General features: G+C 40.6%; 1 protein-coding gene across 2 annotated transcripts in view; it reads right to left on the bottom strand.

Annotated features, from left to right (window-relative positions):
* osbpl9 (oxysterol binding protein-like 9) overlaps window positions 1–12,076 on the bottom strand; it is a 36,117-nt gene that overhangs the window by 21,264 nt on the left and 2,777 nt on the right. For both annotated transcript variants that reach the window (XM_013135038.3, XM_013135037.3), the window contains exons 2-3: window positions 9,820–9,870; window positions 1,913–1,991 (exon numbers count right to left, since the gene is read on the bottom strand). In XM_013135038.3, the coding sequence (XP_012990492.1) occupies window positions 1,913–1,991; window positions 9,820–9,870 (130 nt within the window). The remainder of the gene's footprint in view (window positions 1–1,912; window positions 1,992–9,819; window positions 9,871–12,076) is intronic.

Raw genomic sequence — 12,076 nt, 5'->3', positions numbered from 1 at the left:
CCTACAAAGAGGTCCTTGAAAAAAACCTGATGCACACTGCACAGGACCTCAGGCTGCAGCAAAGATGAATCTTTCAGCACAACATCGACCTGAAGCACACTGCCAAGACAATGCTGGCGTGGCTTCAGGAGAAGTCAGGGAAAGTTCTTGAGTGGCACAGCCAAAGCCAGGACCCATTTGAACATATGTGGGAGAGACCTGAATATCACAGTTCACAGATGCTCCCCATCCAATCTGACTTGGGAGGACCTACAAGGACAAATGAGATAAACTGCCAAAATCCAGGCATGCAAAGCTGGTGCAGGCATACCCAAGATGCCTCAAATCTGTGACTGACCAAAGGTGCAAAGTATAAAATAAAGGGTCTGAATACACCAGTTTTGAAAAAATAACACACTTTCACATTGTCATTAGAGGGTTTTGTGTGTAGATTGATAGCACAAAAAATCCACGTAAAAAAAGTTAAACAAAATGTAGAGAACACAGTTTAAATATTTCCCGAAGGCACTGTAGGGGCCAATAAGTTTCCAAATAGATGTTGCATGACTAACTGAGGTAAGTTTAGTCATTCTACTCATAACTTATGCACATGTAAACAATATATAACAAATCAATCCGAAAATGCCAAAAAACTTCCCCCGGACTACATCTTTAAGAAAGTTTGCCATCAAGTTAGCACATCTTACAATTCCCTAAGAAACAACCCGCTATAAACTATCTAAACAGAGCAGTGAAATTAACATACCTATTAACTGATTAACAGAAAGATGTTTATCCCAGTCTATAGTCTGTGTCAGTTTTCATAAGTATCAGAAATCCTCCAAGTATATACGTTTAGCAAATGCCACGGAGAAAGAAGCACTCCCGGAACCTGTTTCGTTAAACCATGAAGCCATTTGAAACCCTTTCCAAAAAGCAGAATAAAATGATAACACTTCCTCGCTAAGCAACCACCATTAAAAAAGGAAACTGAAACAAGCGATAACCTGCTCAAAGAAACATTCCAGTGCAAATGAGTAGGGAAGGGTAACTACCAGTGCCTCACAGAGTCACGCCCTTTGACCTGCATTACAGTACTCCCATGCATGCAGCATCTTACCCTTTCTATTGTAGAGCCACAGCATACAGTTTCGGAACATAGCAATGAGAAAGGGCATGGAGGAGGTGGAAATGGGCCCACCGTTGACCACGTGCTGGTGGGGACGAACGTGGTGGTTGCTTTGTGTATGTGTGGGGAGGGTGGTTGGAGGCGTGAAGATGGAGAGGTGTCAGGGTGGAAGAGGTTAGAGACCTGGAGGACAGAGGTCCTCTGGATGTGGAGAGACGCTGCAGCTGCTGCCCGGAGTGGGGTGGGGGGGTGGGGTAATGGGCTGAAGGGGACCTGGGGGGGGGCCCCAGTCCGGTCTCTGTCGAGCAGTGTTCAGGGTGGGGAGCGGTAGTGCAGACAGCTCAGCAATATTCCTTTATTCCCAGAGGCGGCAGAAAATGAAGAAAAAGACAAAGAGCCTTCCTCTCCTTGACCCATTAGAGGAGTCCGGGGTGTGGAGTAAATCTTGATTTAGACCCTACCTATTTTACTTTTACTTTGCAAAGCTGCCAGATTGCGATATACTGCTTGACAGAAGGTTACCGAAAAGAGAAGATGAGCCATTCAGATGCCTAGAGCTTTACGAGTGCTTCGAGTCTGCATGCGATGGCGTTGCCGACAGAATAATCCCTTAAAAAAAACAGGAAAGAGCAGAGAGAGAGTGAGAGAGAGCGAGAGAGAGAGCGAGAGAGAGCGCTACAAAGAAAGCGTGCATTAGAGCAGCTGGCAGCATGCAGTTATTGACAGGTTCACTACAAACGTCCAGGACGTCGAAGGGGGTGAGAGGGATGAGAGAAGCAGGACGAAGAAGAGGGCGAGACTCACCTTGAAAATGGAAAGTCTTCTGGTCTACAGTGATGGTGAAGGTGCTGTCGTCTTCATCGTCGATTCCTATCACAGCTCCCTGGAAGAGAGAAGGAAGCGGGGGCAGTGAGACTGAGGGGAGACGTCACTGTATCACACACCCCCTGAGGCTTGGCCGGATGAAGTGAAAGAGTAAGGAAAAGGGCAAGAATGGAAGGGAAAAAACCCCGAACATCTAATAACTGCGGTGTGAAACCTGCCTTTTAAAATAAAAGCGCATGTCATTTTATGTTACCAAAACCAATTACGCAATTGATCAGAAATCGGCACAAAGACTTTCCATGTACTGTGGGTGATGTGTGGTCTATACTCTTCTGTAACAAAAGCCATGGATTAGCTGTGGAAATGGAGTTGCTCAGAACTACACTCTTTCGTGCTATTAATCCAGGAGCTTCTGCATATTTCCAACCCCCATATTTCCAAACAAACGTGCTTGGTGTTTCTCTGCTCATTCAAGATCTGGTCCACCTGTTGCAGTTAATGTCTTCGCCTCATTTCCAAACAGAAAAATGTAAAGTACAGAGAAAGCAGAAAAAGTTTTTGTTATTTAATTTTGGAATGTTCAAATACCTGCAGTGGGTTCCCAAAATCTTGGACATCAAAACAAGGTTGGTCTGCTGGGAAGGCTTTTCACTAGATGTTGGAACATTGCTCCAGGGATTTCCATCCATTCAGCCACACAAGCATTAGTGAAGTTGGGCACTGATGTTGGGCGATCAGCCAAGCTCACATTGGACATTCCAATGAATCCCAAAGGTGTTAGATGGGGCTCATGTCTGGGTTCTGAGCAGGCCGATCTAGTCTCCCACACCTATCTTGATAAACCATTTCTGTATGAGCCTCACTTTTTGCATTGGGGCTCGGTCATGCTGAAACAGTACAGGGCCTTCCCCAAATTGTCAACACAAAAATGGGAGCACAGAAAAGTCTAGAATGTCACTGTACGCTTTAGCGTTAACAGTTTCCTTCAATGGAACTAAAGGGTCTAGCCCAAACTATGCAAAAAAATACCAAACCGTTATTCCTCTACCAACAAACTTTACAGTTGGTACTACACTTTCAGGCAGGTAGGGTTCTCCTGTCATCCCCCAAACCCATATTGGTCTGCCAGACTGTCAGATGGTGAAGCATGATTCATCACTCCAGAGAATTACTTTCCACTGCTCCAGAATCCAAAAGCAGGGGGCTTTACATCACCCCAGCTGACGCTTGGCATAGAGCATGGCTACAGAAAGCCATTCCATGAAGCTCCCGGCGAACAGTTCTGAGGTTGCTTCCAGAGTTAGTTTGCAATACAGTAGACTGTTGTAACTGAAGACAGACAAGTTTTACACGCTACGTAATCTTCTGTGGCCTACTACATCAAAACTGAGCTGTGGCGGCTACTAGATGTTTCCACTTCACAATAACACATTTGACCAAGGTGGCTCCAGCAGGGTAGACATTTGATGAACTGACTTGTTGGAAAGGTGACAGCCTATGACAGTGCCATGTTGAAAAAGCTTATGAGTTCAGTCTATTATAATGTTTGTCTATGGAAATGGCATTGCCTGATTTTATTCAGCGGTCGGCAATGGGTGTGAATGGAATAGTCAAATCCACTCATTTGAAGGGTTTTTCATGTACTTCTGCCATGTAGTGGTTTTTTATTTCAGCAACTCAGGCAGCATAACTGTAACAATTATTTCACCAGTGTAGATGCACAGATATACAGCTATAGAATGACCACCAAAGGGTGAGTTAAGAACTTTTGAAGGGAGTAACGGGGCGGTTCAGAAACAGATAAGTGCAAAGCGTAGTACGAACAGTAGTACGAGCAGCATATTGCAACAATTAGTGTCTTTAGAAACAGTTGCACAAAATCCTGTTGAAAAGGAGAACGTCTGCAAGCATGATCTCCATGTAAGGTGGACCGCTGCATGTATCAACAAGGATGTTGAGGATTACCTAACTTCCATCAAGTTGATTCTGGAGTAACAACACACCCAATGATCCTAAGCAGCTCTGGAGTAACAACATGTCCCAACATCCTAGGCAGCTCTGGAGTCACAACATGTGACATCAATGTGAATTATGAGTCGTATACTTTGTATAAGGTGAAAGTAGTGACATGTAAAACTGTTCACCATTTAAAATGTTGCCACTAAACACATTCACATTTAACAAACGCATACCGACAAATAAAAAAATTATATGGAAGTAATTATACATTTTATATATATTTTTTTATTATTGTAAATTATGTATTTTATAACTACCAAATAAGTCATTCAAATACTGGTTCTGACATGTCATGTAAAGTATTTTAAATATTTAAACCAGTCTCTTAACCGCTTTATGTATCAGACCTGAGTTATAGACAAATCATTTGGAATGTGTTGTGCATTTAGTCTGTGTGTGTCTGAGCACTAGAATAACAATTTAACACAAGCCAAAGTGATATTTCCACCCCCAAAAATATTTAGTACTAATGTAAAATAACATAAAAAGCTAGGCCACTAATCATAGTTAATGTTTAATACAATTCTATGAATCAGAAACATTAATAAACCAACTTTGCCAGTGAATAATTTCTTGAGACTTTTTAAAAATAACCAGAGTAAGGCCATGCATAGATATGATAAAAATGCTCATCTGAAAGAGGAACAATGGAACAAAATACAATTGGCCTGCAAGGATCAATAGACACACTACATTAAAAACATTCTTAACAGTCTATTCCAAGTGACAGTCGGCCAAAAAATCTAATGCTGCCATCTAGAGGAAATATTTTCACACAGACCAGTTGCAGGTGCTTCGCCTACATAAAGCTTAACATTTGCATAGCCAGAGAAAGACAGCAACAGAAAATGAGATTGGAAAAATAGCTACTCAATCAGCAAGCATGTTTCCCTCTAAGCACATACACTGAACACAATTTTAAACGCAACACTTTTGTTTTTGCCCCCATTTATCATGAGCTGAACTCAAAGATCTAAGACTTTCTCTATGTACACAAAAGACCTCTCTCAAATGTTGTTCACAAATCTGTCTAAATCTGTGTTAGTGAGCACTACTCCTTTGCCAAGATAATCCATCCACTTCACAGGTGTGGCATATCAAGATACTGATTAGACAGCATGATTATTGCACAGGTGCGCCTTAACCACAATTTGCCTCACGCAGTGCAACATAGAGTTGATCAGGTTGTTGATTGTGGCCTGTGGAATGTTGGTCCACTCCTTTTCAATGGCTGTGCAAAGTTGCTGAATATAGGCAGGACCTGGAACATGCTGTCATATACGCCGATCCAGGGCATCCCAAACATGCTCAATGGGTGACATGTCCGGTAAGTATTCTGGCTATGCAAGAACTGGGATGTTTTCATCTTCCAGGAATTGTGTACAGATCCTTGCAACATGGGGCCAACCATTATGCTGCAACATGAGGTGATGGTCATGGACGAATAGCACAACAATGGGCCTCAGGATCTTTTCACAGTATCTCTGTGCATTTGAAATGCCATCAATAAAATGCACCTGTGTTCGTTGTCCATAACACACGCCTGCCCATACCATAACCCCACCGCCACCATGGGCCACTCGATCCACAACGTTGACATCAGCAAACCGCTCACCCACACGACGCCATACGTCTGCCATCTGCCCTCTACAGTGAAAACCAGGATTCATCCGTGAAGAGAACACCTCTCCAAAGTGCCAGACACCCTCGAATGTGAGGATTTGCCCACTCAAGTCAGTTACGATAAACTGCAGTCAGGTCGAGACCCCGATGAGGACGACGAACGTGCAGATGAGCTTCCCTGAGACGATTTCTGGCAGTTTGTGTCTGGGTGGCTGGTCTCAGACGATATTGGAGGTGAAGATGCTGGATGTGGAGGTCCTGGACTGGTGTGGTTACACATGGTCTGCGGTTGTGAGCCCGGTTGGATGTACTGCCAAATTCTCTGAAACGCCTTTGACGGCTTATGGTAGAGAAATGAACATTCAATTCAGGGACAACAGCTCTGGTGGACATTCCTGCAGTCAGCATGCCAATTGCACGCTCCCTCAAAACTTGTGGCATCTTAGCTTCAGAGGCGTGTACATTTACCAAAATATGTGCTTGGATGTTCTTTATACATCTACAGAAGCCATTAAGAACATCTTAAATGAAGTTATTCTTGTTAAAACTCCCTCAGAAAATATAATGCGGAATACATGTGTGATATGGCAGGACTATATTAAAAATTAACCATCTACTCTGTGGCCACTTCACTAGGAACACCTAGTATCATCGCCCTTTTGACTCAAAAACAGACTAAATTCTTCCGCATGGATTCAACAAGGTGCTGGAAACATCCCTGCAGAATTTTCAGCCACACATTAATCTCATCCCATTCCATCTCATCCCAAATGTGCCATTAGATTAAGATTAAACCACTCATGTATGTGAAAGAAGCTTGGGATGATGCATTCTTTGTGACATTGTCCTAGAAAATGGAAAAATGCATTTGGAAATGTGCAGACTACAACCATAAATGGATGCACATGGGCAACAAAAAATTAAATTGTTATAAATGGACCTAATGCCTGCCAAGAAAACACTCCCAACACCAATACACAACCAACCAGTACCACTGACTAAAGGCAGGATGGAACTTGAATACATGCTGTTTCCACCAAATTCTGGCAGTACCATCTGTATGTTGCAACAGAAATCAAGATTCTCAGACAAGGCAAAGTTTTTCCAGTCTAGAAATCATCCAGTTTGTGATCATGTGCCCAATGTAGCCTAATCTTCCTGTTCTTAGAGGACAGGAGTGGAACCCTCTGCTCGCCTAGGGATGAAACAGTTACCGGTTTCACAATAAATCATGGTAAAATTCCCGCCGGTTAGTATTACCTTTTGAAATTGAAATTATCATTAAAACCGTGTCTGATTACCATGGTTTGAAAAACTCATGGTAAGTACATTGAAGATGACCAAATCTGAAGTGTGATCATATTTTGGGTTTTACAAGAGTGCTGAAAGAAATTTAATCGAGGATGGTCACCCTGTCCGCAGAACATGCAAAAACATGCATATTGCATTACTTGTGTTGTGTTTATATGCACATTTGATTTTCTTAAGGTCGTGTTCATTAAAACCAGCATTAGGAAACTTTTACCTCTCATGGCCACATGGGGCCACCATTTAATCTCTACTCACCTCTGTTGTGTAGAGTAGTTTGAGTATTTTTGTCCTTTCTGTTGGCTTCAACAAATCTGGCCATTCTCCGCTGACCTCTCAAATTAAGGGATTTTTGCCCACAGAGGTGCCACTCACTGGATGTTTATAGTTCATAAGTATGTGTAAACTCCAGAAAATGTAGTTAAAACCCGAGAAGGAAAACTGTCAGAGATGTTGGAACCACCACATTTGGAACCAACAATTATAACAGTGGAAAAAGCATAGATCACCAGTCCTCCCCATTCTAATGTTTGGTCAAACAACAACTGAACATTCTGACCAAGTCTGCATGCTTCATATTGAGTTGCAGCAACGTAATTCGCTGTTTGGGTTAATGAGCAAGTGTTCCTAATGAAGTGGCCACTGAGTGCAAGTAGTATGCCTTCCTTCAAATGAAAACCCCACAAAATATACTAACATCATTTAATGTCCAGGAAGGTAAATTTAAGCTCATATGCATAGTCTTGCATGCATATTTTGTTCAAAATTTTTCTAAAATGTTGATACAAAAAAAAAGGTGGTCAGACTGTAGATATTTTTGTGGATTGTACAAGTAGATGAAAGATGAGTCAAAGAAGGAACTATACCCAGCATGGGCCTCATTATGCCTGATGGAAACCAAATGCTACATTTCACAGCAAGTATCTCAAGGGTCAAGAATGGTGAAGGGAGTGTCATGGTTTAATGATGTTTGGCTCATTCAGAACATGGGCTCTTAGGACGCCATCATGGAAGGAACAAGACATTATTCAGTGTTCTCCAGGGACGCACAGATTTAACAGCCTGCAATCGGGACGGACGATTATAGGCAAAACATATAATCATCTGTATTGGCCGGTTGCTTAAAAATGGCAGATAATTTCAGACTGACTGTGCGTGTTGATTATGCCCCAGTACATTTTATTTACACCCTTATAAACATACACTACCGTACAAAGGTTTGGGGTCACATAGAACAATCCTTGTTTTTGAAAGAAAAGCAAGTTTTGTCCACTCAAATAACATCCAACTGATCAGAAATACAGTGTAGACATTGTTAATATTGTAAATTACTATTGTATCTGGAAACTGATGACTTTCAGTGGAATATCTACATAGGCGTACAGAGGCCCACTATCAGCAACCATCAGTCCTATGTTCCAATGGCACGTTGTGTTTGCTAATAAAAGTTTATCATTTAATTGATCATTTGAAAACCCTTTTGAGATTGCTTGCACCACTGAAAACTGCTGTGCTGATTAAAGAAGCAATAAAACTGTCCTTCTTTAGACTAGTTGAGTATCTTAAGCATCAATGGGGTTATGGGTTGGGTTAAAGGCTAAAAATGAACTTTCTTCTGAAACTCATAAGTCTTTACTTGTTTTGAGAAAAGAAGGCAATTCCAAAGGAGAAATTGCCAAGAAACTGAAGATCTCGTACAACGCAACTACTCTTTTCACAGAACAGTGCAAACTGACTCTAATCAGAGCCTGAGGAGTGGGAGACCCCAGTGCACAATTGAACAAGAGGACAAACACATCAGTGTCTCGTTTGAGAAACAGAAACCTTGATTAGCAGCTTCATTAAATAGTACCTTCAAAACACGAGTCTCAACCGCAACAATGAACTCTGCCTTCCAGGCAGAATGCTTCATCTGTCCAGTGTCTGTGTTCTTTTGCCCATCTTAATCTTATTTTTTATTGGCCAGTCTGAGATACAGCCTTTTCTTTGCATCTCTGCCTAAAAGGCCAACCACCCGGAGTTTAGGATGTGGTAGCTGGCTTTGTATAGTATTCATCCTACCTGTAGTTGTCCAATCTACGCCTTCTGCTGAAGTTTCAAACATTCTAAAATACATTTTCATCAAGAATTCAGCATTTTCTTATGTTCATTTCAGAATCTGTATAATTTTGGAAATGTATAATTATTTATACATTTATTTTCAATTAGAATTCTTATTCAGCCAAGCATTTTCTTTGCCATGGCATGTATGTTTGGAACCAGTACTTACAAATGTCCACAATGCTGGAAAATCCCAGAAATTTGTGGCAATAGGAGATATTTACTCCAACTTAGCGCAGATAATGGAGGTGCCACAAGATACTGAATAAAGGGTTTCACATTTTTGCACACATGAAATCTGCTATTACAAAGGATTATTAATTTCTTTACCAATGTACCCTGGCATTTAATAAATAAAACTGCAACTCTGAGAATACTTTTAATTTCAACAATTTGAACCAGTACTTACAAACTCAGATTTTTCCTGCAAATTTCCATAATGCTGGAAAATCCCAGAAAATAACTTGGTTGAAAGTTGTATGTCGGTTAACACGAATGTAAGTAGCCCATATCTAGCTTACCTCTGTTAATTAAAATCAGTCTGAATTTATTCAGTCTATTTTTTTTGTTGAGAGGAGAGGTTTAGCTTAACCGGCTAGCATGCAACGGTTTAACAGTTGTGTTGGTAGGACAGTCATGGCATACAGCTGCGATTGTAAGCCATGGGTATTGAAAGAGTTAATGCTTACAGTAGGCCAGAGTTAAATGTTGGTGTGAGCAAAGCTAGTCCAAAGCCATTATTTCCCTTTAGGCATGGATAGCGAGGTCATTGAAAAATGCAGCGTATAAATGCCAATGACTTTAATCAGGCCCAACAACACGAACCAGGTCCTTACCCTTAGTCTCACACAGCCTCTTCGGGAGCCCCGCATCATCTTGTCCTTAGACTGGAAATAAAAATATATAAAATTAGGTTTTATGAATACTACACAAAGCATATTATGTACACAAACCTTACCATAGTTTAAAGTTAATTCAACTTTCCAGAGGACATTTCTGGGCAAAGCATGTAAATAGCAAGGCCAACATTCTCAGATTGTAAATTACTGCATGACATGACACCACTATCTTTAGGAGTGAGCAAGGGAAATTTCTGACTGTCAGCAAGATTCATGATGTGGCACAATGGCAAATAAGTACTTGCTGTTGAATGGCCATATACTGCATATGACCAATACGTCAGCCTAAACTTGGCTTTGTCTTATGAGGTTACTTACTATTACAGTAAACTGGGAAAGTATGGCTGGGTGAGAAAACTAATTAAATTAAGATAACAGCTCATTTTGTTCCCGTGCGTTCCTGCGGATAAGCTTTTAGAGGTAAAGAAAAAGAATAAGCAATGTCCGACAAACATGGAATGGAAGGATTTTAATATGATTCCACATCACTGAACATACTTGTTAACGTAGTAATTACACTTATTGAATGCTCACACAATATCACATGTAATGAATATCACAGAAAATCACTAGGATGTATGCTATTACGGCGCTGTATAGCAGACAGGGGATCCCTTCCTGCCACAACATTTAGGTCCGGACTCTGACTAGACCATTCCAAACCTTTACATTTTTTGATCCTCAACCGTTCTGATGGGCTGATTTTCCAGTAGAATTCTCTAAAACAGAGAAGAGTAAGGATGCACCAATATGAAAACTGTTGGCCGATACCGACAGCTGATAGAGTGCACCTTGAAGTATGTGAACACCTTGAGCAAGGGCATCTTTGTAGTGTTCACATGAAATCTTTACTTAATCAAAACCAAACATGATTTAAATCTGATATAACAGGTTTATAGTAACCAAATCTTTTAAGTGGAAATTATGTAATAGACCAACAAAATTAAAAAGGAATTCATGCAGGTGTGAAAATAATTGAAGGCCAATTTGCATTTGTTAAACGAAGTAGTTATTTAGAAATCTGGTCAGTTTTGTGTTACCCACACAGGTGAATTTAAAGTACACCATACTGAGAGGAGAGCAGATCTCAGAGTTCATCAGGAAGAGAGTAGTGAGAGCACATCAGTCTTGACTAGGCTATAAAACCAGCTAAAAAAAGATTTGAGTTACAATGGTCCACTGTGAGGCAAATAATTAACAAATGGAGAGAATTTATTAGGACAATAACTCAGTCGAGAAGAAGACGCCCTTCCAAAATAATGACCCAAAACTTTCTTGGAAATACACTGAAGAATGTCTCAGGAGAAAGAAGAGGTGTTTTGCATTGGCCAATTCAAAGTCCTGACCTTAATCCAAACAAGATGCGGTGGTAGGACCTGAGGACCCCTCAAACCTCACTCAGTTGGCCAAGTTATGTAAAGAGAACTATGAAAAAAATCTCCCCCAAAAATGGACAGAAACTGATTAGTGGCAATAGGAGATGTTTACTCCAACTTAGTGCAGATAATTCTGATGATACTTTTAGTTTCAACAAATGCCAATTAAATCAAATAAATGTCATCATTCTATATATTGTATTAACAAGAGTGCCACAAAAGTACAAATAATTGAAAAATAAGTAGACACTCATTCTGTAATTGTACATTATGCAATGCCCTGATATCAATGTAGTAAACAAGAAATTAGACTTCAACAATATCGCAACAGAGAATAAACATTAATAAAACAATATGACAATTGAAAAAAATTATTATAGAAATAACTGGAGCATATTGGATGCCTATAGTTGGAAATAATGAATTTAAAAGCCATTGGTTGGTAAAGACTATTACATTGGTTTGACTATAATCTGCCAGTTGTTGGCCAATATATCTCTATGAAATCTCATATACAAAAGTATTCAAACAGAATTTTATAGAAGTGCCTCTGGCAATGAGCACTGCTTCAAGTCTGTGTCTGAGCTCGCTCCGGATCACATTTTCTTCAAGGACCTCTTTGTATTACACGCAGTTCATCCTTCCTTTAATCCGGACCCGTCTCCAAGTGTGACCACCATCAGAGAAAAGTATTGGTCAAGTGATAAGCGGTACCTTGTTCTGCCAGATGTAGCTTTTGGCCATCAGGACTAATAGTTTGATTTTGGTCGAAGCAGAACAGAGAATTTTTTTTCTCATGTTCTTTTATGTTTTTGTAC

Source organism: Esox lucius, chromosome 8 (genome assembly GCF_011004845.1).
Source record: "Esox lucius isolate fEsoLuc1 chromosome 8, fEsoLuc1.pri, whole genome shotgun sequence".
NCBI classification, from domain to species: domain Eukaryota; kingdom Metazoa; phylum Chordata; class Actinopteri; order Esociformes; family Esocidae; genus Esox; species Esox lucius.
This window is presented reverse-complemented; position numbering and strand designations above follow the sequence as displayed.